Here is a 25,814-nt window from a genome sequence, read left to right as displayed (position 1 = left end):
ATGTATTTTGACATTTTTTTTTACCATTGCATAAAATAAATAGCCAATATTTGCTTTTTACAAAAAATTAATTGCAAAACAATTTAAAAATATTTAACACTTAAAATTTTTTAACATTCTAGTTGACATTATAGCCTACCAACAAAGCACAATTTAACTTAAAATTAATAAGTTAGTAAAACAATATTCTTTGGCCATTTTTAAGACCCCTTATTGAATCAGGCATGTGTTTTTAATGTACAAATAAATGCAGCCTTGCTGAGCAAAGGTGAATGTTATAATAAATGTATTAATAGAGCTGTTGTAATGATTGTTATCATTATTTTTGTCTTACATTTTTATTTTATTTTACAGAACAACAGTAAAATAACAATGCTAACATTTATGAATGTTGACTTTAATTTTAGCGGAAGCCCACAAGAAGACCTCAGTACTACTTTTTGCTGGCAGCAGCAGATTTATGGCTGGACTTGGAGCTTGTGCAGCGCTGTAAGAATAAATACAATTAGTGTGTGTATTAGAAGACATAATGTTCTGCAGATTATTTACTAATGGTTTAAGGCCATTGCGCGATTTCAGTCATCATACAGTAACCAGCAACAACCAGCACTTCCTCTTCTCAGGGAAGACATGCGATGTGACACTAAACAGTCTCTTGCGGTCGGTGCTTGTAATGATTTTTGCGTCTTTCTTGGACAGTTATAAATGCTTCCTCTCTGCCGACATGTTTGCTGCATTAGTGCGCGCCTTTATTTGATCACGTCACGTCACTGTTCGGTATAATTTATTCTGCCTTTTTTCGGTTATTTGGCTAATTTTGGTTGCAGAGCATTCAGTGCATCCCTACTTTTTACTTACAAAAACAAGTTTCCACCTAAAGTCGCAGCTTGGGATGGACTACTACCTGAGAGCTCAGAAACACACCTGTGCATTTATGTCCACCTGTCCGGTGCTCAGTAACAGCATCACCACCTCCAGGTTCCCAAGTTTAGCAGCGTGATGAAGACCTGTGGATCCATCCTCTTCCTGAACAACAAACACACACATTTTAGCACTGAACACACTCACAGGATGCAACAGAGTACAATGCTCACAATGACATGGTCATTGGTTCGATTTACGAATGAACTGATCAAATGCACACCTTGACTGCAATACTTTTGTTGCTTTTAATAAAAGCATTTTCCAAAATGCATTAATGTAAATATAACTTCGAGATGATTTATATTTTATTGTTAATTATAAAACGGTTAGTTCCATTCCTCAATTCTGATTGGTCAGCAGCTGTGTTTTATTCACGATACAGCACGGCTACGACCGCTTCACTCAACGTTCTGTGTATCATTGAACCTCCTTAGCAACCACCCTTAGCAACGTAAACAAAGCTTTAGCAGTTAGGAACTACTTTTTACAGCGGAAGGCAGTTAATGATTTTACTTTATGAAAACGTACAACTTAATATATATATAAATTAATATATATTTTTGGATTTTAATATTTTTATTGTGTGGTAACCGTTTTATAAAAGCAATAAGGTACTTGAGGCCGTGCTGTATCATGAATAAATCACGGCTGAAGGGGTTGCAGGGACTCCGCTTCGCGTCGTGCCTAACAACGCCCTTCAGCCGTGATTTATTCATGATACAGCACGGCCTCTCGTACCTTATTGCTTAAGTAGTAACAGCTATGTTAAGCACTGACAAACACTGCCCTTTAAAAAGTTAGCAGTTGATTTGTTTTTGTTGTTTTGAATAAAAAAAGTGACAAAACATTTAGTCACAAACATTGTGAATTTTAAATAAAAAAAACACTTACTATAAAATGTGTGACCCTGGACCACAAAACCAGTCTTAAGTCGCTGGGGTATATTTGTAGCAATAGCCAAAAATACATTGTATGGGTCAAAATTATTGATTTTTCTTTTATGCCAAAAATCATTAGGAAATTAAGTAAAGATCATGTTCCATGAAGATTTTTTGTAAAATTCCTACTGTAAATATATCAAAATGTAATTTTTGATTAGTAATATGCATTGTTAAGAACTTAATTTGGACAACTTTAAAGGTGATTTTCTCAGTATTTTGATTTTTTTGCACCCTTATATTCCAGATTTTCAAATAGATGTATCTCGGCCAAATATTGTCCTATCCTAACAAACCATACATAAATAGAAAACTGCATGATGCATACATCTCAGTTTTGTAAAATTTAACCTTATGACTGGTTTTGTGCTCCAGGGTCACATATTATATTTAAAAAAAATTTATTGTTTGATTTTTCCCCCTCAACAACTGTTATTAATATATGAGGACCAGGTGCTGGTTACTGCTTAAACTAAGTCTTAAAAAGTAAGTCATGTAATTTGTTTTCTTAAAGACTGGTATTAACTTCACGTCAGTAACAAAAAGTCAGAAAATTAAGATTATTAAGATGATTACCTCTTGGCTACCTGGCCTGCTAGTTGTTCAAACTTGCTCGTAAGACATGCTTTATTACACTTTAATTACACTTAATGTGCATTATTTTTGTTAGTCCATTGTCAGTTATTATAAACAACAAAAACTCTGGATCAATGGTGTGTGTGTGATTCTCACTGCATGATAGACGCAGGCTCCGCTCTGGATCAGGTATTTCACCACCTCCACATGATTGTTCACTATGGCCTCTAACAGAGGTGTCCTCAGGGTTTTATCTTGGGCGTCCACCTTAGCGCCTGCCTAAAATCAGCCACAACTCATAAGCAGGAATTTTAATGGAAACTTTCCCCAGATACAAACCAAAACAGGCGTATAACTCAACAAAACAACAATTCTCTGCAGCGGGGATTTCTAAACCTTTTTTCAGTCTTTGACCTAAAATATTGTCTTGAAGTCCCCTTGAAATTTAATATTTTAATAATTTAATAACACTTTAGCAACTTCACGGTTCTCTGATGCCAGTTAATTGTAACAAAACACGCAAGTAAAACAATTTTTTGACAACTTTTTTTTTTAAATTATTATTATTATTTTAATTTTTTGGTAAATGTTTAATTTTCAATGTTTTTATAATTAATTTTTAATTCAGCATTTTTTAAATTCAATTAATAACATCTTTTTAATTGTTTTTGTATTTTAATTTAGCATCTTTATGGTTTGAATTATTTTTTACATTTTCAAAATAAAATACTTTGTAATAATTAAAATACAAAATATTAAGAAATAATTTTCCATCTTCATGACTTTTTGATCTTATTTTATAATTTAGATTTTATTTAATTATTATTATTTTTTTATTTTAAAATGATTTAGCATTTTTATGATTACATTTTTACTAAACAATTTATTTAGATTTTTTTTATTATGTATTTGTTTTGCATGTTCATGATTCAATTATTACTTTCATATAAAAATAAATTTTAACAATTTAAAAATAAAAAACAAATGAAAATAAAACACATAATAATCAGTTAAATCAAAATTAAAATACACAGTTCAATTAGTAAAAAAATTACTAAAAATGTATTTTAATTTTGCATTATTACTTAACTTACCAAACAACTTTTTTTATTTTAATATTATATATTTCCATTTAGCATTTTTATGATTCAGTTATTACTATTTTTTTATGATTTAATTTTTACTAAACAATTTATTTATTATTTTTAAAGTATGTATTTTAATTTGCCATCTTTATGGTTTAATTATTACAATGTATTTTATTTCGAAAATGTAAAAAATAATTAAATTAAAATATAATATTTTAAGAAATAATTTTGCATCTTTATAACTTCCTTATTTTATCATTTAGATTTTATTTAATTATTATTATTATGTTTTTATTTTAAAATGATTTTGCATTTTTATGATTTAATTTTTACTAAACTATTTTTTTTAAATTACACATTTCCATTTTGCATTTTTATAATTCAATTATTACAATTTTATTTTAATAATTTAGGAATAGAGGCGAAAAAGAAAACAACAATTAATAATCAATTAAATGAACATACAATATTTTAAAACAAAAAAATGTACTAAAAATGTATTTTAGTTTTTATATGTATTTGATTTTTGTATTTTTATGATTTAATTAATTATTACTAAGTATTTTATTTTGATTGTTTTTAAAATTATATTTTATAATTTAGCAATTTTTAAGTAAGGGTTTTTATTTAGATTCTTATTTTACCTTTTTTTAAATTATTATTATTAGCTTTTTTGTCATTTACCAAACTACTTACAGTTTCATACCAACCCCAGTTTGGAAAACCCTGCTCATCATCATATGAACAATATAATCACCATAAACAGTCAATGCTCAACCAAGAAACTCATGAAAGTGTTGTGAATGTAAGTCTCACCTGTATGAGCAGGTAACAGACCTCCAGCAGACCCCTCTGAGCGGCCGCATGAAGAGCGCAGCGTCTGTTCTGAGAGTCCGACTGATACGATGGGTCAATGCCCTCCACTGAAAGACACAGAGAGAGAATATCAGCTCTGATGATGAAACCTTCAACAGATGTGTGATATATGTACAGATACGAGCACACAGGTACATACTTAGCATGAGCAGAACTCGCTGAGCTTCACCCTGTTTGGCTGCAGGATAGAGCTGACGGGGATGAAAGCGCAGCTTCTTCCTCCTGACCAATCAGAAAGAGCCAAGACAATGACATCAGTTTTAGCCTGAGTATGTTGAGAAAAATCAAACTACTGTACTGTTTTTGCCTCAATTATGTGCACAGAACAATTCCATATAATTACATGTTTTAGTAATTTTGTTGTGATTTTGTCATTTTCTGTTGTAAATGTGTTGTTGTTGAAACATTAACCCGTATCAAAGGTTATAGGACACTGTTTAAAGGGACAGTATAAAAAAAAAATAATAATAAAATTCTGACATTTTACTAGCTGTTGCAAACATCTGGCTTTGCAACATTTTTTTTGTATCACTATATATTTTTTATAGAGAATTTACTTTTATATTTCCTGTTTTTCCTAGTTTGAGTAATTTTAATGTATTTTTTTAATTTTTGTTATTGTTTTAATTTTTTTAATATGTCTGTATAGTTTTTATTCATTTTTATTTATTTGTTTTAGTTTATTTATTTTTAATTATTTTAGTAGGCTACACTAAACAAATATGCATATCATTGGCATTTAGCTGAAATAATATATTATAATTTCTTTATTTATAATTAATTAATATTTTAAATCATGTATTTTAATTTGCCATCTTTATGGATTAATTAATTATAACAAAATATTTTATTTTAATTAATAAATAATAAAATGCATATTTTTAAAATAAATAATTGTGCATGTTTATGACTTTTTCTTAATTATATTAAGAAATAATTACATTTAATGTAGATTTAATTCATTACTACTATGTATTTAATTTTGGTTATTGTTATTTTAAAATGATTTTGCATTTTTACGATAAAATTTTTACAAAGCATTTTATTTTAATAATTTAAATAAAAACAGATCAAAATAAAACACTTAATAATCAATTAAATCAAAATTAAAATAAATTATTTTAAAATCAAAATTGTACTAAAAATGTATTTTAATTTTGCATTTTTATCATTAAATTAATTAGTACTAAGTATTTTATTCTGATTGCTTTTATTTTAAAATTATGTTTTTTAATTTAGCAATTTTAGTAAAGGTTTTATTTCAACTGTTCTTAGTTTACAGTTTTTTATGATTTAATTATTATCTTTTTTGTCATTTAACAAACTCCTTACAGTTTCATTACAAACCCCAGTTTGTCCCTAGAGGACCATCATCATATGATCAATATAATCACCATTAACAGTCAATTTTAGTCCAAGAAACTCATGAAAATGTTGTAAACAACACCCAAGCAAACGACTACAAAATGTGCCGTGAAATACTGTATCTAATAATGCAATGCACTACTAATGTAACGGCTGAACCAGAAATGACAGAACCTGTGGTTCTAAACATCTCTTTCCTTGTTTAAACTGACGCTAACCTCTCAGTGTCCTGTGTGAGAATGGCTCTCTGTAGCGCCGCCCTCCTGTCTCCAGGCGGAAGTGCGCTGGGACAGACGGGCTTCCCATTGGGCAGGACGAGTGACGGTCCAACACTGTCCACCCCGCCGTCACCCAGAGCGACCACATCCTCTACTCCACCCCCTCCTGGAGTGGCATTGGCTGGCTGAGTTTGCAGCTCCGCCCCCTTTCTTACATCTCCACGGCAACGCATCCTTGCACTGGAGAGAAACATCAAAGACAAATTTCGATCAAATTTTTGTTCAAATATTTACATTTAAACAGAGAACAAATCCCCACTTTTTAATTAAAAAATGGCTAAATATTAACAATTAAATACAAATGGGTCAAAGACTAAAAAGGGATTAAGCATAAAAACAATAAGCGTAAGACTGCTTTTAATTGTTGTTTTTCCAAAAAAAAAAAAAAAAAAAAAACATTAATAATGAATAAGTTTTCTGTTTAATTTAATTGCATTTTTGTTTTTCTGAACAAAAAATAATCATCATAAATGTTTCCCTAATCTACAGGAGACACCCACAAAAATGTCATTAAGTGTAACAATCTTGTCAGGCATATTTACAACAAAAATCAATTTATGACATATTAAAAGACCCAAATACTAATTAGCTGCAATTTCACATTTTCAATTTTTTTTTCCATTTGTCAGTAAGAATTTTTTACTCATTTAAAACACAATAAAATTCAATTAGCGCCTTTTTCTTCTATATAGTTTAATATGTACAAGTCAAAATAAGCATGTTGTTTGAATTTGTAAATACATATTGTTACACTGAATGACAATCTAACATTATTTCAACCAAATTTTGACATTTTATTCTCCAAATACCTATTTGAAACCTTAGAAGTAGACACTTTACTTACATTTAATGCGCTTTCTATGGACATAAAATCACTTTTGTAAATTTCTTTTGACATGGACATCTTAACGTCTTTGACCCAAATTTCAAAAAAAAAAAAATAAATAAATAAAAAATTAAGTAAATAAAAATATTCAAGTGAAAATTGTTACACAATGCGGGATGTTTTTAAATGGAGGAACATATTTTACTATTAGGCAAAACATTCAACTCACTTGAGCGGCTCGCCCAGCTTTTTGTCGTTGTTTAGCGCCCGTGCTGTGGCCGCGAGTGCGGAGGGAAGTAGCGAGGGTGTGGTTGTTGTGGACGATGCGCTTGCAGTGACCACGTTAGAGGCTGAAGAGGGCGCTGCTGGAGGGATGGTGACCTCACGAGCCTCTGATGCGTCCTCGCCACAGTGAGGGCAGAACAGCAGGCCGACGCCCATTCCTCCTCTGCTCCGCCCACCACCCAGTACTGACACACAGCCACGGTGGAAGCGATGAGCAATGTGAACATCCGGACAACATTCAAGAAACGTTCCCTGCGTGTAAAAAGGAGGATCTTTCAGATTTCTGTTTGTGAGCTGATGAAAAGCTAATTGGGTCAAATTAACCAAATTTCAAAAACTTCCCCGGCTTAAATTTTCGATTTTGCTAATATTTATTCTGAGGAAAGATAGACGTGTACAGTGATGAAAGCCAAAATATTAAATGTCATGGATGAATATTTACTGAGTTATCCACTATTTTGTCGTGGGAGGTCAAAATTGCAATTTTCAACTTAAATTCAGAGTCAAGTTACAGGTGCATAAAAATGACTTCATAAAGATGGCAGCATCATTATCTTATTTTTACACAGAAATTGGTAGCTCTATTAGTAACTTCTGTTGACTTTAGCATTCTTTGTTGCATTATGTGCCGATAGAGACCATACAAAAAAGGGAAAACAGCACTTTTCAAGTTTTTCTTCAAAGTTTGCATGCCTGTAACTCATTAAAGTTATTTGAATGCCCTTTTAGATATTGAGTCTTAATAAACTTTCCTTTTAACATCTTTATTTTTAATGCCCCATGAGATTTGGTTCCAGAGATATTGGAATTTCAATATGGCTTCTGGGGTAAACCATTAAAATGTACACATTTTCAGTGGTCAAAAACTAAACGTGGGTCAGTTTGAAAAAATACGATACTTTTTTTCTCTATTTTCTACTATTTTTTAAATAACGTTAAAACTAGAGATGTATCTTGTTTCTTTCTCTCAAGACAACTGCATTAAACAAACCAGTCTAAATGCCATAAATATTATTTTTCCAAAGTTTGCGTGCCTATAACTCAAGAAGTATTAAAGATATTGCAATGTGATTTTAGATTCCAGTTGTTAATAAACTTTTCTTTTGGAATCTTAATATTCCTTTTTGAATATTTTCAAGGCCCTATATCATTCAGTTCCTGAGATATGAGGATCTCAATAAAGCTTAATTTCCAGTTTGTTGAATGTTACCCATTTTCAGTGGATCGAAATAAAAAAAATTATTCATGCACTACATTTAATATTTTTGATTTCATCACTAGACATGTCTAAACTTCTTCAGAATAAATATTAGCAAAATCAAAACTTTGAGCCAGGGTTGAGGGTTGAGTTGACACAGATTGACCCAATAACTATTTAAATCATAAAATCTAAAATTAAAATAATACATACACTGCCGTTCAAAAGTTTGCGAGATCAGGACGATTTTTAATGTTTTTTAAAGAAGTTACGAAATTAAAACTTTTATTCAGGAAAGATGTGTTTAATTGATAAAAAGTGTAAAGACTATCATTTGAATAAATGCTGTTTTATTTATTCAAAGAATCCTGAAAAAGTATCACAGGTTCCAAAAAACATTAAGCAGCACAACTGTTTCCAACATTGATAATAATAACAACACAAAAACATATTAAATCGTTTTCGAAGGATCATGTGACACTAAAAACTGGAGTAATAATGCTGAAAATTCAGCTTTGCATCACAGGAATATATTATATTTTAAAGTATATTTAAAAAAAAATAATTAAATATTAATTTACAATATTGCTGTTTTTCTGCATTTTTGACCAAATAATTGCAGCCCTGATGAGCCTAAGACTTCTTTACAAAATATAAAAAATCGTACTCCCAAACTTTTGAATGGCAGTCCAATATAAAAATAAAAACGATGAAAATGAAACACTTTTTATTAAAATTATGAAACATTTTATTAGTTTGCATGTGACCATCAACAGAACCGTTAACCATTAAGTAAATATGTTGTTAAATTATTGAAATATTAACCTAAAATCACTATATTAAAGCATTTAGGGTGATGGAATAATAACAATAAATAAATAAATAAATAAACTTCTGTAATAATTTACTAGCTGGTCCAAACCTGTATGCCTTTATTTGTGACAGTGTTATTTAGTATCTGAGGTATTCTGCCCTTCAAAGGCAAAGCGCAGTAACTACACATTTGGTCAAAATTCAGTTAAGGCTTAAAATGGACTTTGTGACAACTGTTTTGTCTTGTGGTAGAGTCTCCTGGTTCAATTTTGTCCCGTTTCAGAGAAAGAGAGTGTCAACATGTTTGACTATCTGGCGTAAAAACTTTCAAGTCATTTTTCTCAGTTTCAGTGTTAACGTAGTTACTGCTCTTTGCCTTTGGAGGGCAGTATTAGTAACTGAGATACTATTAAAGTTCTTATTAAAAGCTTGAAATAATTTGTATTTTTATATTTTCTGTTTTCACTTTAATTTTAGTTTGTTTTAGTAATTTTTTCGTCATTTTTATAACTTTTAAATTGCTATTACTATTAGTAATGCGTTATTAGTTTTAGTTACTATCAAGATAAACTAAATGAAAATGAGAAATGTCGCTTTGCCAACTAAATTAAAAACATGTTCATGGTCAAGTTCAAATGAATTTCTTTTTAACTTAGTAACGAAAACATTTATAATCCTGTTTTGTGACTGCTGTTGTATGGAAAACAGCTGTGTAAAAATACTTTTTAATTAAAGGGGCAGTTCACATTTAACTTACCCATATGTTGTTCCTGTATGAGTTTCTTTCTTCTGTTGAACACAAAAGAAGATATTTTGAAGAAGGTTGGTAACCAAACAGTGGCTGGTAGCCATCGAGTTCCATAGTATTTTTTCCATACTACGGAAGTCAATGGTTACCAGCAACTGTTTGTGTTCAACAGAAGAAAGAAACTCATACAGGTTTGAACAACTTGAGTAAATGACAGATCTGTGATTTTTGGGTGAACTATCTTTTTAAACAACATGAAGAGTAAGTAAATAATGTGTTTTACTTTTCTTTTTCTTTTTTTTTTCTTATAACATGTTTTTTGAAGTCAGAGACACTCACAGAAAGGCAGAAGTATCCACAGCCCGGACAGCAGTGATGTTTAACCATGTGTGAGCGGTGTGTCTCACACAACACCATTAGAGACACACGGCTGGACGGACGCATCGTCTCCCCTTTCACGATCACATTGGTGCAGCCCACCAACTGAAACACACAGAGGACGGGAGCAACCACACAAGAGAGATGGATGTGATCAGTCACTCAGCACAAACATACTACAAAAATGATTCAAAACCACTGTTCCAACACATGGTGAGCTGCTTTTACTGCAACATAAACCACTGAAGACAGACCAACGGTGAGCTACAAGTTTGTTAAAGGGGTCATATTAGGGCTGTTCAATTAATCGAAATTTGGTTTCGATTTCGATTTTTCCTTCAAACGATCATGAAAATGCAGTAATCGAAATGAGACGATTATTGCACCCCATTCCGCCCCCTTTAGAGTTTTGGACCCTGTCATAATCGTTTAAATAATCGTGATTACAATATTGACCAAAGAAAAAAATCGTGATTATGATTTTTGCCAAAATCGAGCATCCCTAGGTCATATGATGCGATTTCTTGTTTTCCTTTGTTTTTGGAGTGTAACAAGCTGTTTGTGCATAGATAAGGCCTGTAAAGCTGCAAAGCTTAAAGTCTCAGAACCAAAGAGATATTTATTATAAAAGTTAAGACTCAGCCACACCTCCCTAAAACGGCTCATTCGAACACGCCCCCACTTGTCCACTTCACGGGGTGAGTAGATTAACATAACACCGCCCATATGTGTATGGAATAAAAGGCGGCGTAACTTTTACAGACTGTAGTAGTGCTGTAGCCACCATGTTGAGGAGACACAGCGTGTTTCATTGCAAAAGTGAAAGCACTTAGTTTGGCCTTCCAAATGAGGACACAACTAGAAACCAGTGGTTCCAGAACAGTACAACGCAAATATTCGAATGGGTGACGCACATTTCACGGAGGACTGTTTCCTGAACCTGGGAGAGCAGCTTACAATGCCAGCTGTACACAAAGGGTTAAGGCTAAGTGGGGCAATTCCAATGTTGCAAGTAGGGCTGGGCGGTATACCTTTTCATACCGAATACCGGTGTTTTTTTTTTTAATGATATTCATTTTTCATATACCCCAATACCGGTGAGTGTGTGCGTACAAAGCGCTGGGAACACGTATGTTGACGCAAACAGAAACCGCAGCTTGCACGTGCTTGTCTGAAGCAACACATCTGAGGTGTGGATGTATTTCAGTATATCTGAGAAAGACCCAGGGTTAGCGATTTGCAAAACTTGTAATGCCGAAATTTCAAGAGGGGGTGTGTCTGCAGAGCAGAGATCGGCGCATTGTGCGCAGACAGATGTAGCTTTCAGTGAGAGAAAAACAATGGCTTTACGTTGGTGTTACGTCGCAATATTTTAAAGATATGTCTTTTCTATATACTGTATTTTTATTAATATTTATGTTTTAAAGCCAATGGATATCACACAAGCAACGTGGAAACTGATCAATATGTTAAAGTGAAAGTAAAAACTGACTTTCAGCATCTGATGTGCATTCTTTCAGACAATGAGAGACGATTATACTTCATATGCTGATATTAATTTAGTCCCTTAATATTTTTCTTGTGCCCCGAACATGGTGGGAAAAAAATAAAAAAGAAACGTATTTTGTGTAAGGTTCGTTTTTGAAAGTCTTAAATAAAGCTCTTAATTTTCATTGATGACTGCAGTGTTATTAGGGGGTTATGAAAGTCATAATTATGATTTCAGGTGGTCTAAAATGTGGGGACTGAAAGACAAGAATTGCGATTAAACTTCAAAAGGCTATCCATTGAATAAATATGAGCGCTGCACGTTTCAAAATCATTTGTTGCGCTGCTTTGTATACTACCATTCTGACAGCGCCTCCTGCTGGAAGAGAAACGCGTAGACTTGTAAATGTGAACTTGTGAAGAATGCACAATAAAGTGTTGTGTATTTTGACTGCAAATCATGAATTCTGATTTCTTCACCTCATTACAATTATGAGTGCCACTGTCACTTCTTTGTGAACAGCAGCATTTTGTGAGACCGATCAAACCTGGGTTAATACTAGTCCGGTCAATGTAAGCCAATATACTGCAGTAATTATTCTCTAATTTATTAGGAAATGTGGTTAACACCTAGTCATGCATGAAAAAAAAAAATACCGTCATATACCGTGATACCGTATAATTTTGAAAAATACCGTGATATAAATTTTTGGTCATACCGCCCAGCTCTAGTTGCAAGGACAGTCTGCGCTTATGACTGACGGCCTGTAAGTATATTTTTATATTTAAAGAATTCAGTACTGACTATTCAAACGCAAGTTTTGAGCAGTGTAGAGTAGTGCTTGTTGTTTCTCGTTCTACGATCACTAATGCAGACATTGTGTTATGTTTACACAGTGCAACGCGGTGCGACGCAATACATAAAAAGACAGTATATGAGTCATTATAATCAGTAGTTAATGTCCTCACTGGATGCAACATACCGTATTTTTCCGCACTATAAGGCGCACCTAAGAGCCCTAAATTTTCTCAAAAATCGGTCGTGCGCCTTATGTGTGCACTGAGTTCCAAAATCTGTAAAAATGTTGTGCGACTTTGGTAAGCGCTCCGCTTGACTGACTGTCAGACCATTTCCCGCTGACACAGGGACGTAATACGTACAGTACGTACGCTGGCAGCGATAAACCAATCAGAGAACATTACGTAATACGTACAGCACGTACGCTTAACATTTGTTTGTTAGGCTGCCTTTGACAATGATGAGCGAGAACCCGGCATGTTTGATGGCGAAATTACTCAGCTGTTGAATTCAGACACAGAAGATGAGGACTTTGATGGACTTGTGGGAGAAGATTGATTAAAAATAATGCGAGTGTATTGTTAACTAGTAGAATATAGTTCAACTAAACTCACTGTTTTGCTTCCGTTACCTTTTTTGTAGACCGTATGTTTTAGCATGCGCCTTATAATACGGTGTGCCTTATGTATGGGTTAAGTACAGAAATAGACCCCGTAATTGAGACTGCGCCTTATAATCCGGTGCGCCTTATGGTGCAGAAAATACGGTATGCCCCGTTTATAATGGGTTTTATTGTGTCTGTCTCGTTGTGCCGAGAACCACATGGTAAGGGGCTTAACATTTCGATCACACGCTTGAGGTATTCAGCCAATCACAACACACCGAATCGCTGGCCAATCAGAGAACACCTCAGTTTCCATCAACGATGAGTTTTGTAAAAAATTTAAGCGTTTCAGAAAGGCGGGGCAGAGAGGAGCAACAATAATGTACGGTATGTGGAAAATAATATTTTTTTTGAACCTCAAACTGCATAAACACATCGCATTACAACAAATACACAAAATAATGCTCTTTTTAGCAACATCATATAACCCCTTTAAATGACAGTATTTGCCTTTGTTGAAAACATCAGATAACATCATTCCATTTTTTTTTTTTAAATAATCATGTTTACCAGCAGAATTCCAGGTGAAAAACTACATTACCCATGATTCAGCAAAAAAATCTCCACAAATTAAAACTGTGATAAGTACTGTCCTGGCAAAAATAAAACGACTCTCACCACATAAGAGACTCTTAGGGTCTTTCTAAAGGTTTATTTCTTGCAAGAAAGGTCAGACAGTCATAGACACAGGTTTTAGAGTGTGACAAAGAAGGGAGGGTTTCCTCCACTTTTATGTCTTTTCCCTAGCATTCAAGATCTCCCACCAGCTGGTAATTTTCCACCCATAGTAAGGAACAGAAAAACACATTCTACTATATCATACTCCCATGGCTCAAATCTTTGTTTTGGTGCCCTGATACCTTTGAATCATGTCATCTTCAGAGCAGGTAGATAAAGCAGACACTTACACAATGTTTCATAAGCACATAAGATAATAGGGGTGGCACGGTACATGAAAAACAACCGAGCCGTTCGGTTCGCTTGTCTCGGTTCGGTGCGTGTGTGCGTCACACGGTTCAACGGTTCAACGCATGCGCAATGTAGCCTCGTGAGTGTCCTTTTTGCGCGAAATAAGAGGTGTGTGTAGACATACAGACAGTAAAAGTGGAGTGCTGCAGGCTACGTCACGTGTAGAAATGGCAAGTGGGAGTAAGGAAGGCTGCCCGGAGTTGGAGGATGCGCCAGCTATGATACGCTGTTCATCCAACTTGGCTGTGCTTTCAATTTTATTAAAGGAAAGGATGAAGCTGATTGGTTGGTTCATGTCACATGGCCTGCGGTGAGCTTGCGGAATTTTGAAAAGTTGAGATGTTTTTATCTCGATGCGGCACCTACGCGCCTGGGAAAAACGAGCGTGTCGCACCGCGTCGCTTCCATTACGAGCGCGCATACCACGCGTCTACATTTGAAATAACAAACTTGAGTGCGCAAAAGACGCTTCATGTGAACGGCCCCTTAGCCAGGTCAGTTGTGTGGGAACATTTTGGATTTCATGATTTCATCTTAATTTGTCAGTTCATCTGAGAAGACATCACACCAGTGTGTTGGTAGACATGCAAGTTAATTCTTCAGTTCAATCTTTATGTGCTAAAAAGGCACACAAATTCCTGTAGAGATACACATTGTCCCGTTTTTGCCAAATAAATGAAAAGCATGTCATCAATGTCTTCTCTCTTGCTGTATCAAATCTCCCCTAGCTTTCCTCAGAGATGGTCTCAATAATGTGCTTAAAGTCAAGTCCAATTCAGTTTGTGCATGATTACATGATATAACTTTTTTTTAATAATGTATCCTAAATTGTGGATAATCAAGCTACATTTCATATGCCAAAGTAAGCTTCTGGAGTGTTAAAGATTAAAATGAAAAATAAAAACAAGAACCATACAGAACCGAAAACCGTGACCCTAAAACCGTGATACGAACCGAACCGTGGGTTTTGTGAACCGTGCCACCCCTATAAGATAAGTAAAATAAATTTTTCTTCCACAGTACATTGCACTAAAAAAGCATTCACCCCAATAAAGCATTGCAAATTACCTAGCATACCTATACATATTTAACCTATAAATATACATACTGGAATTTTTTAGCTAAAATGATACCTGGAAAATATCTATATTCAATATAGCTTTTAATATCACGACAAAGAAGAATGTGATATATAATACAATTTAAATTTAATCTAAATTAAACAACATTTTAAGACTTGTTTTTTTAATAGTTTAATTTACACAACACTTTAATATCAAATTGATATCAATGAAATTTTAATATTTTGAATATAAAACTCAAAATACTAAAATATTTGTGAATGTATAAATACAAAAATATGTTTTTGATTTGAACAAACATATCTTTTATTTAAAAAATCTTTTAATCAGGAATTCTCATATCTTTATTTTCTTCTAATTTGATTATGTCATTCACAATGCTTCATAGGATTGTAGTTCTTTCCCTCAAAGTACAAAGTCCCGATTTTTTTTTTTTTTTTTTTTGTCTGGCTGTCACATTGTTTTGTTTTAAATCAAAGTTTTTAATGTTGAAACTGACTTTGAAGAAGTTTGGTTTGCTTTATGACTTGAAGATTTTTTTTTTTAAATCCCTATGGGAAAATACTTTCAGAAACAAGTGCGCTCACCTCTCCATTGATGCTCTCTATGGCCATGCAGGTTTTGTTGGAGCGAGCGCTGAATCCGTCCACACGTGGTGCCTCCATTCTACAGCTGCACAGAGGAAGTTCCTCCAGACGCTCCGTTTCGGCATCGCTCCCATCTGCACACACATCATGTGACGTAAAACACACACTCTTTACACTGGGATTAACTGACCATAAAGCCAAGGCAAGTGTATTTATATAGCATCTCAGACACAACAGTAATTCAAAGTGCTTTACATAAAAATGATTTACAAAAGAACATTTGAAACAGAAATCTTTTGTAACATTATAAATGTGTTTGTCAATTTAATGATTCCTGGCTAAATAAAAGTATTTTTTTAATAATAATACTAGCAGTATATAACAGTTTCCACAAAAATAGAATGTTTTTTTTAACAATGATAATAAACAGAAATGTTTCTTGAGCAGCAAATCAGCATATTAGAATGATTTCTGAAGGACCATGTGACACTGAAGAGTAATGGAGCTGAAAATTCAGCTTTGTATCACAGGAATAAATTACATTTTAAAAAGTTGTAATAACAAGGGCCCTATGAAATCCATTTTATTTTTCCCAAATTAATTTTATTCCATTTTAAATTTTCTGGATTTAATTTGTTTCCATTAAAATTTCTCTATACTCTTTTTTAATGGCTACATTAAATATTATTAATCAAAAAGCATGTTTAATAAATTAAAATCATGAAACATACGTTTTGACATAATTTATCAAAAGTATAACAAAATTACATGTTTAGGGCCCACCGTACGTTTTATTGTCCCCTAATTCTTTGTTTTAGCATGTCTAATTATTTTAATGCATAAAAACAACTTAATTTATTTACATTCATTCTTAAATAAGCCTTCTGAAATGTTTTTTTTTTTCCACCTCAGATATTCTGTGTTGTGTATTTAAATTTTTCACATGAAAGCATTAAACATTAATTTCATTTATTAATTTCATCTGGCCATATTACGGCAGCAAACTTCCTTGACTATTACGCCGGAATGGGAGTGTAGTTCCTAATCTTATCAGCCTAGAAAATTGAAGCTTTGCATTTCCACCGGTCTTAGTACACGATATAACTACAGAAGAGTCGAGTTTTAAATAGGACAAATATGGAAACTCGTTGGTCATTTTTGAACTTGATGCTATTGGTCTCATAGGATTCAATGATTTATGCTAAGCTATGCTAAAAGTGATATCGCCAGAACAGGAGAACGGCTGAATGGATTTCAAAAAGGTAAAACTCAACTTATTAACTCGGGGGGAGTTGGAGAATGAGCCTATTTCCAAACAAAGTGGAGTGTTCCTTTAAGACGACAGACACTGAAATCACCTCAAACATCATGCGAACTTCACTATGTGTGTAGGAAATCGAAACCGTGCGTCTGCACCACTCATTATAGAGACACGCAGAAATGCAGATTCATATTCAAATAGTCATTTTGCGGCTTAATATTCACCGATGCTGGTCTGTGACCTACTTTTGATTAATTCGTTCAAAGTTGACAAAATCACTGACATTCCGCGTTAAATACAGTAAATTCCATTTTTATAACTGGATTCCACGATTCCACATCACAGAAATAATAGGGCTCTAAGAGACTTTCAAAATCATTTAAAAACGGTAATTATTCCAAACTAGCGTAGCTCATCACACACCTGCATGTGGAGACAGAGAGAGGCTGTCGGCTGCAGAAATGTCCAGTGAGTCCAGAGGAACCTCAGTGTAGTCAGTGCTGCCCACTGTGACTGCGGCCGCTGCACCTGCAGCTGCGGACTCCACACCTGACAGACAAAGACATCTGTTCACATCTGTTCACACACGCACACGCACACATCATCATGTGTCCGTCTCACCTTTATCTGTCTCCAGCTCTCTAGCGGGTGGTCTGTCTCTCCCTTTACCCTTCCCTTGACGTTTCCATGTGGTCTCTTCTCTCTCTGCTGATGGTTTCTTATAAGCGGCAATGGGCCGATCGGAGCAAGAGCTCTGACAAACACAACACACTCATTACATTCACTGTAGTTGCTCATTTTGATATTACTGGCTGATACTGCTGCATATTGAGTCAAAACAGCCAGAGACAATCTTTATATTGTGTAATTTATTATATTGACGAATTGTGTGTTTTTTTTTTACCAGTGCTTGTTCTGATTGCTCATGTGATCTCCTAAATCGTCACATGATTTCTCAAATCAAGATTGCTCCTAGTTTTAACATTGTTAGCTTGGCATTGAAAATGGTCAACATGTGACTGAAACATTTGCCTTGTAAATTGCTTATATCTCGCTTGTGACTTTTTGATTTTTAAGAGTGTGCAGACTTTTTCAAGTACTTTGCATCATGAGTCAATAAATAAATATAAAAAAATAAAATAACAATACCTCAAATTTAAGTAATAGAACTTCTCTATAATTGTAGATTTCCAGTAATAATATTAGAATTTTTATAACAAAATTTTCTAACTTTGATCCACAATATTGACATTCGATACCATTTTCAATATCACAGGCAAAAATATATTACTTTTTAACATAAGTATATTAATCATTTTATTTTATGCAGTAGTAAAATAACAATATGCCTTAATATCGTCACTTGAAAGATGTTTTTTATAAATATATAAAAATAAGAAACATTTTATGTTATTTTATTATATTTTATATTTTTACATATTAGGTTTTGTTAAATATTGTGTTTAAAGTTCACACATATATTGACAAATTAATTGTTGTGACCTTCCCAAAAATCCTTAACTTTTCCAATTACATTTTTAAAGAGAAATTACTAGACAATGAAATAATTTAGAGATTAACCATTAGACATATTTTTATATAAATTTTCTAGACTTTTCAGGTTAATAAAACTAATATTTTAAGAATTACTTTATATTTTTATTTAATTTTCAAAAGACATTTCAAAATTAATATTAAAATTTAATATTATTTAATATTATTTATTAATAAAACATTTTTTTACAATGTATTAGCATGTAAAGTATTTTCTTTTATACATTTTCTTGACTTTTTCTAGCCTGGAAGTGACATTTTAAAAATAATGTCAGCCATCCTGATTTTTTTCAGTGTTATTATTTTATCATCATTGATATATTATTGTTGTTTTTGGTAACATTTTGAATTAGATTTTAATTTTGAATGTACATTAGATTTTTTTCTACTTTTATTTTAGTTTTAGATCAAATTTTATTGAGTTTAGTGTAGTTTTGTCATTTTTATTAGGTTTTGCTTTTTTTTTTAAAAAAGAAAAATGTCTATATAGTTTTTTTAAGCTTTAGTTTTTGTTTATACAGTTATTTTAGTACTTCAACAAACCAAATGAAAATAACAGTATTGCAAATAGCTGAAATTAAGTTTGACAGCTTTTTTTTTTTTTTTTTGGTTTTAACTAATAATATCAACCCTGAATTTAAGACAGGCCTACTGGCTTTGACCAGTGAAAAAACAGTATTCATCAAAATCTGTTCTGAACATGCTGAAACTGTATAAAAATAAGATGCGCTTCCATTGGTTGGAATTACTCACATGATCAGAAAGATGCTCCGCCTCCAGCGTCTCGACCATCCCATCATCTGACTGCAAAATAAAAGCACAAGACTCTCAGATCCGCGGCAGCCATTAAACTCTCTGTTTGAGGTCAGTATGAACTCACTGATGTTTATGTTCACCTTGCTGTCAGAGTAAATGAGATCGTCTCCAGAGTAACTGTTGTAGAGCAGGTGGAAATCTTCCTCGTCTGCCTCCTCATCCAGATCCTCCAGCCAACCACTGTGATGCTCTTTAGATGCTGTGGCAACTGGCTCCACCTTCCCCTCCGCTGGAGACACGGTTAGTGCAGTCTGAGAAAAACACACACTTAAGTACTTACATTTATTATCATTATATGAATTATTATGAGCAGTAAACCAACAGATCTGCCTTTAAAATCGAACTGGATGTTAAAAAAAAAAAAGCCAGAACAAACATGTGACTGCAAACAGGCGTAAATAGACAAGTTAGAAAAATAAACTTACCACCTATTATTATTGATTTCTATTATTATTATTAACATTATTAATAACAATAATAGAAACAACAATAATTAAATGTACATTTATTAAGTTACCAGATGCTTTTATCTTCTGTTTTTTTAATAAATAAAAACAAAAGTCGAAAGAATAGATAAAGAATAAAGAACGTTAGTGTTAGAGAGTGCATTTTTTATTAAAATGAGTAAGAATTAATAAATAAAATAATTGTAACTGCATTTAATTTTACATTTTATTATTATTATTATTACTACTACTACTATGACAACAATTAAAACATTATAACTCAATTTATTTTGTGTATCTTTTATTAAAAGTCAACAATAAGGATTATTATCATTGCAATTATATATTGAATATTAGTAACAATACTTAAAAATAAGTATAATTAGTTTTAGATCATTATTAAGTTTATTTTTTAACACTGACATCTATTATCATATTGATATGCTAAAAAAACAATAACAAAAATGAAATAATGCTAATAAAATAATAACAACATTAATAATAAATAATAATGATAATAATTAATGATCCTTCATTTATTTGTTACTTTGTTTATTTATCGTATTGCTATACCAATAACAACAATTATTAATAATATTTATTGTTATTTATTATAGTAAAACACACCAATCTTCAATTAATTACCTAATTACATTAATCAATCAAGTTATTATCATATTGCTATAGTACCACTTTAATACTCAACAATTCATTTCAGACTGTGTGAAACAGTGGTTTAACCACAGTTAAATTTGCTTTAAATTGTACTTAAGAAAACCATTCAACCATGGAAAAGTGCCACACAGGTTTACCGATTTATTTTAATAAATATGTGCTGATAATCTCACCTCTGTCTGTGGCCTTGGGACTTTCTCTGGGGTTCCTGCAGGATTCACTGTGGCATCAGAGTCCAAACCCACTTTGCGCTTTTTCACAGCTACACACAGAGAAAAACACATTATGGCTACAAATCTGCAGCTATTCCCATATGTGACCCTGGACCACAAAACCAGTCTTAAGTCGCTGGGGTATGTTTGTAGCAATAGCCAAAAATACATTGCATGGGTCAAAATTATTGATTTTTCTTTTATGACAAAAATCATTAGGAAATTAAGTAAAGATCATGTTCCATGAAGATTTTGTGTAAAATTCCTACTGTAAACTTATCCAAATGTAAATTTTGATTAGTAATATGCATTGTTAAGAACTTAATTTGGAGAACTTTAAAGGTGATTTTCTCAGTATTTTAAATTTTTGCACACTTCAAATAGATGTATCTCGGCCAAATATTGTCCTATCCTAACAAACCATACATCAATAGAAAGCTTATTTATTGAGCTTTCATATGATGTATATATCTCAGTTTTGTCAAATTTAACCTGATGACTGGTTTTGTGGTCCTGGGTCACATATAAACTCACAACAAAATTGCATAGACTATGAATATGCAACATTTATGACAAAAATAAAAAAACACCTGTATCAGTGTCTGTTTTCGCACTGCTGGCGGGTGTCTCTGGTGTAGCTGCTGTAATCGACCCGACAGACTTTATCTGATCAGGAACACAAGAGAATTATGGTTTATAAAATTAAATCGACCCAAGCTCATCATGAGCGTGTTTGCATTACAAAAGAAAGAACCTGTGGGAACGGTGGTCTGTTCATGGTCTTGCGAGCGCGGTGGACCTTAGTAGGAGGACTGGCTGAAGACAGAGCTGAGGAGGAGGAGAGCGATGAAGATGACGAGGAGGACATAGCCGTCTTACTACCAGGGCCGCAGACGCTCATTTTAGCTCTGCCGGGCGCTGATGACGGCAATGACAGAGACGAGGTGGAGGGAGAAGCGCTTTTACCAGCACTGCCTGTGAGGAGAGACAGAAAACAGCGTAACACTTTACAATAAGGTTCATTAGTTAATGTACTAACTAACATGAACTAACCATGAGCAATACATTTGTTACTGTATTTACTAATCTTCATTGACGTTAGTTAACGAAAATACAGTTGTTCATTGTTTGTTCATGTTAGTTCACACTGCATTAACTAATGTTAACTAGATTTTAATGATGTATTAGTAAATGTTGAAATTAACATTAACAAAGATTAATAAATGCTGCATAAGTGCAGTTCATTATTAGTTCATGTTAACTAATGTGGTTAACTAATGTTAACTAATGAACCTTATTGTAAAGTGTTACCGAAAACATTATTATTACTTTTAATAAGCATTGACATCTTATTTTCTTTTTTTCTCTTTTTTGTTCTTCATGCCAATAAAAAAAAAAACACGGGGATGACACTAGAAAAATATAGGCTGGAAGATGAAAGATTCAAGTTAAATTTAGGTCGAAATTTAAAAACTTACATGCTCATAGTCAATGAAAATTGATCAAATAATGAGCTTTTTCCTCAATAAAGGGATACAATGAGACATTTACAAGTAAGGGATAATCAACGGTTTGCCGTGCGTTAAAGGATTTTAAATGCACGACGTGGAGGCTAATAACCGCCCGACGCGAAGCGGAGGGTGGTTGCCTCCGCGAAGTGCATTTTAAATCCTTTAACGCACGGCAAGCCGTTGATTATCCCGCTTATTCCATGGTTATAGACAAATTAAAACTAGGATTGATATTTGCAGCGCAAAATTTGACTGAATGGATAAAAAAGACGGTTATTTTCGTCAGTTATGACACACAGCTCTAGCATTCTGCCCGCTTCAAATCAGACTCGGAGATTAAATAGTCCGGTAAGATCACATTTATTTGAATGAAATATAGCATTTGTTTCAGTAGATTATCGATCGACCAAGAGAGAGTGTGAAGGCAAGAGAGATGACAGTTGTGTGTGTGCGTAACGTTAACGTTACCTGCCTGCCTGCTGTGCGTCTCTCTCTACAAACAACAATTCATTACAAAACAGCATCTTTACCGCCCCGTTGCTGAGGAATATAATGTAGCGATCTAATATCTAGGCTATTTTAATAAGGATCGCAGGCAAACGCTGACAAGAAGTTTATGTATGTGAGCAGCACAATGCGATCTCTCTCTCTCTCTCTCTCTCTCTCTCTGTGTGCTTTTGCGTGCATCAATTAAAGCAGCGCATTAATATAGAACGGTGATTAAACTGACTTGGAACTACCTGTGCATTAAACGGTTTTACTGCATATCTGCCAGCCAATCAGAATCCAGTATCCAGACATTCCATGGAATAAGCAAAATTATTTCATTTGTTGCCATTCAAACACCTTCAAACTGTGTTTAATAATTATGTAAATATTTATAGGCCTACTTTAAACTGTATGGGTTAAAGACGAGATCCCACACTGCAAAAATTGCTTTTCTTACATAGACTTTTTGTCTTGTTTCCAGCCAAAATAATCGAATAAAATATCTAAATTCTTGAAAGTGAAAATTATTTTCTTGTTTTCAGAAAAACAAGTCAAGTTTAAGTGTTTTTGCTTGAATTGAAACAAGCAAAATAATCTGCCAATGGGGTAAGAAAACTAATCTTGTTTTTTTTTTTTTTTTTGCTTACCCCATTGGTAGATTATTTTGCAAAAACTCACTTAATTTTGACTTGTTTGTTCTGAAAACAAGAAAATCATTTTCACTTGTGTAGAAAATCCTTTTTGATTTTTTAGATATTTTGGCTGAAAACAAGACAAAAAAAAAACAAAGCATTTGTTGCAGTGCATTTTGGTGTCCACATCAAATACACTTACAAAAGTAATTTCATATAGATGGAAAACATATTACATGCTAAAGTGTCTTCCTTATTGTTTCAAATAACTTTTGTGAAAATAAAATAATATCCCATCATCATTTAGCATAACAGATATATGTAAAAAACACAACAACATAAGCTTATTCTGACCTGAATTTATTAGACCTTAAAAACTTTTCCTTTTTTCCTTTTTTACAAACCTGCTGGGACTTTTTGTATACGTACAAAATACATTTAACATTTCACACACATATATAGCCCTGAAAAACTTTAAATGTGAAAATCAAAAGTAAAAAGGTGAAGTAGTTTTGGATTGACTGATCTGTAAAACACATGAGCACCTGTGCTTGACTCACCTGGGAATGTTTTAGTGGATGTGGTGGGACGTCCCTCAGCCTGACGTCCCGTCCCGTCTTCCATCTGTTTTCCCATTATAGGTGGATTCAGCTCCACTAACGGGACAATCACACCACAATAAGACAAACATTTTTTAATACAAATAAGCACAAAAGCACATCTACAGAAACGTAGGCCAATGTTACAAAAAACTGTTTAATTGTTTTAAAACCTGTGATAAAAAAACATTTAGAAAAATGTTGATATGAACTAAAATATCTTATAATACTGCATTTAATATTAATGAATATTTGCAGATATCATGTTTCATTTGCAGTCTCTGATAATTACACTACCAGTCAAAAGTTTTTGAACAGTAAGATTTTTAAAGTTTCTTCTGCATTTATTTGATCCAAAGTACAGCAAAAACAGTAAAATTGTAATAATATTTTAGTCTTTAAAATAACTGTTTTCTATTTGACTATATTTTAAAATGTAATTTATTCCTGAGATTTCAAAGCTGAATTTTTGGCATTATTACTCCAGTCACATGATCCTTCATAAATAATCCTAATATGCTGATTTGCTGCTTAAAAAAACATTTATTATGATTATTATTATTATGTTATTTTCTAACATTATACATGTTTTTATCATCACTTTTGATCAATTTAAAACATCCCTGCTAACTAAATTTTTTTAATTTCTTGAACAGCAAATCAGCATATGTGACCCTGGACCACAAAACCAGTCTTAAGTCGCTGGGGTATATTTGTAGCAATAGCCAAAAATACATTGTATGGGTCAAAATTATAGATTTTTCTTTTATTGCCAAAAATCATTAGGGAATTAAGTAAAGATCATGTTCCAAGAAGATTTTGTGTCAAATTCCTACTATAAATATATCAAAATGTAATTTTTGATTAGAAATATACATTGTTAAGAACTTAATTTGGACAACTTTAAAGGTGATTTTCTCAGTATTTTGATATTTGTTTGCATCCTCAGATTCCAGATTTTCAAATAGTTGTATCTCGGTCAAATATTGTCCTATTTTAACAAACCATATATCAATAGAAAGCTTATTTATTGAGCTTCCATATGATGTAAACATCTCCGTCTTGTAAAATTTAACCTTATGACTGGTTTTGTGGTCCAGGGTCACATATTAGAATGATTTCTGAAGGATCATGTAACACTAAGGACTGGAGTAATGATGCTGAAAATTTAGCTTAGATCACAGGAATAAATTACATTTTTAAATATATTCAAATAGAAAGCAGTTATTTTAAATAGTAAAATATCTTCACAATATTACTGCTTTTGCTGTATTTCGAATCAAATGAATGCAGGCTTGGTGAGCAGAAGAGAATTCTTTAAAAAAATATCAAAAACTTGACTGTTAGTGTAGGTCATTTCACATGCACATTTTTTTTTTTATAAATGCAAATCAATAAACACCATAATGCATTAGTGAATCTCTACTAATGAAACAACAACATAAAAGAGTGTCAGCCCCACCTTCCTGTTTGGATTGAGAAGACCTCCCATCTGATGGGGTCTGGATCAACACAATAAAATAACAAACCGTTAAACGTTATTTATAATCCAGAATGTCAACACACCAGAAAATGACCAAAAACATGCTAATAACAACCTATTATAACAGCTAAACTCTTTCAAAGAGGAAACCTGGGTCACATCAAATAAATCTGGAACAACACTGCAACATATTCACGAATATGTCCTGTTTTACTCGCAATGAACTTGTAATTATAGGTTATAAATTTCACATA

General features: G+C 32.8%; 1 protein-coding gene across 1 annotated transcript in view; it reads right to left on the bottom strand.

Moving 5' to 3' along the window:
• The window catches only part of ehmt2 (euchromatic histone-lysine N-methyltransferase 2), a 32,807-nt gene that overhangs the window by 6,693 nt on the left and 300 nt on the right, over nucleotides 1-25,814 (bottom strand). The window contains exons 2-18 of the mRNA XM_073821426.1: nucleotides 25,540-25,579; nucleotides 24,039-24,134; nucleotides 21,601-21,821; nucleotides 21,437-21,512; nucleotides 20,808-20,896; nucleotides 19,594-19,764; nucleotides 19,451-19,501; nucleotides 17,765-17,897; nucleotides 17,567-17,692; nucleotides 15,883-16,016; nucleotides 10,255-10,398; nucleotides 7,101-7,408; nucleotides 5,986-6,225; nucleotides 4,542-4,624; nucleotides 4,343-4,449; nucleotides 2,595-2,717; nucleotides 925-1,026 (exon numbers count right to left, since the gene is read on the bottom strand). Coding sequence (XP_073677527.1) covers nucleotides 925-1,026; nucleotides 2,595-2,717; nucleotides 4,343-4,449; nucleotides 4,542-4,624; nucleotides 5,986-6,225; nucleotides 7,101-7,408; nucleotides 10,255-10,398; nucleotides 15,883-16,016; nucleotides 17,567-17,692; nucleotides 17,765-17,897; nucleotides 19,451-19,501; nucleotides 19,594-19,764; nucleotides 20,808-20,896; nucleotides 21,437-21,512; nucleotides 21,601-21,821; nucleotides 24,039-24,134; nucleotides 25,540-25,579 — 2,244 coding nt within the window. The remainder of the gene's footprint in view (nucleotides 1-924; nucleotides 1,027-2,594; nucleotides 2,718-4,342; nucleotides 4,450-4,541; nucleotides 4,625-5,985; nucleotides 6,226-7,100; nucleotides 7,409-10,254; nucleotides 10,399-15,882; nucleotides 16,017-17,566; nucleotides 17,693-17,764; nucleotides 17,898-19,450; nucleotides 19,502-19,593; nucleotides 19,765-20,807; nucleotides 20,897-21,436; nucleotides 21,513-21,600; nucleotides 21,822-24,038; nucleotides 24,135-25,539; nucleotides 25,580-25,814) is intronic.

The sequence above is a fragment of the Garra rufa genome, chromosome 17 (genome assembly GCF_049309525.1).
Source record: "Garra rufa chromosome 17, GarRuf1.0, whole genome shotgun sequence".
Lineage (NCBI taxonomy): Eukaryota > Metazoa > Chordata > Actinopteri > Cypriniformes > Cyprinidae > Garra > Garra rufa.
This window is presented reverse-complemented; position numbering and strand designations above follow the sequence as displayed.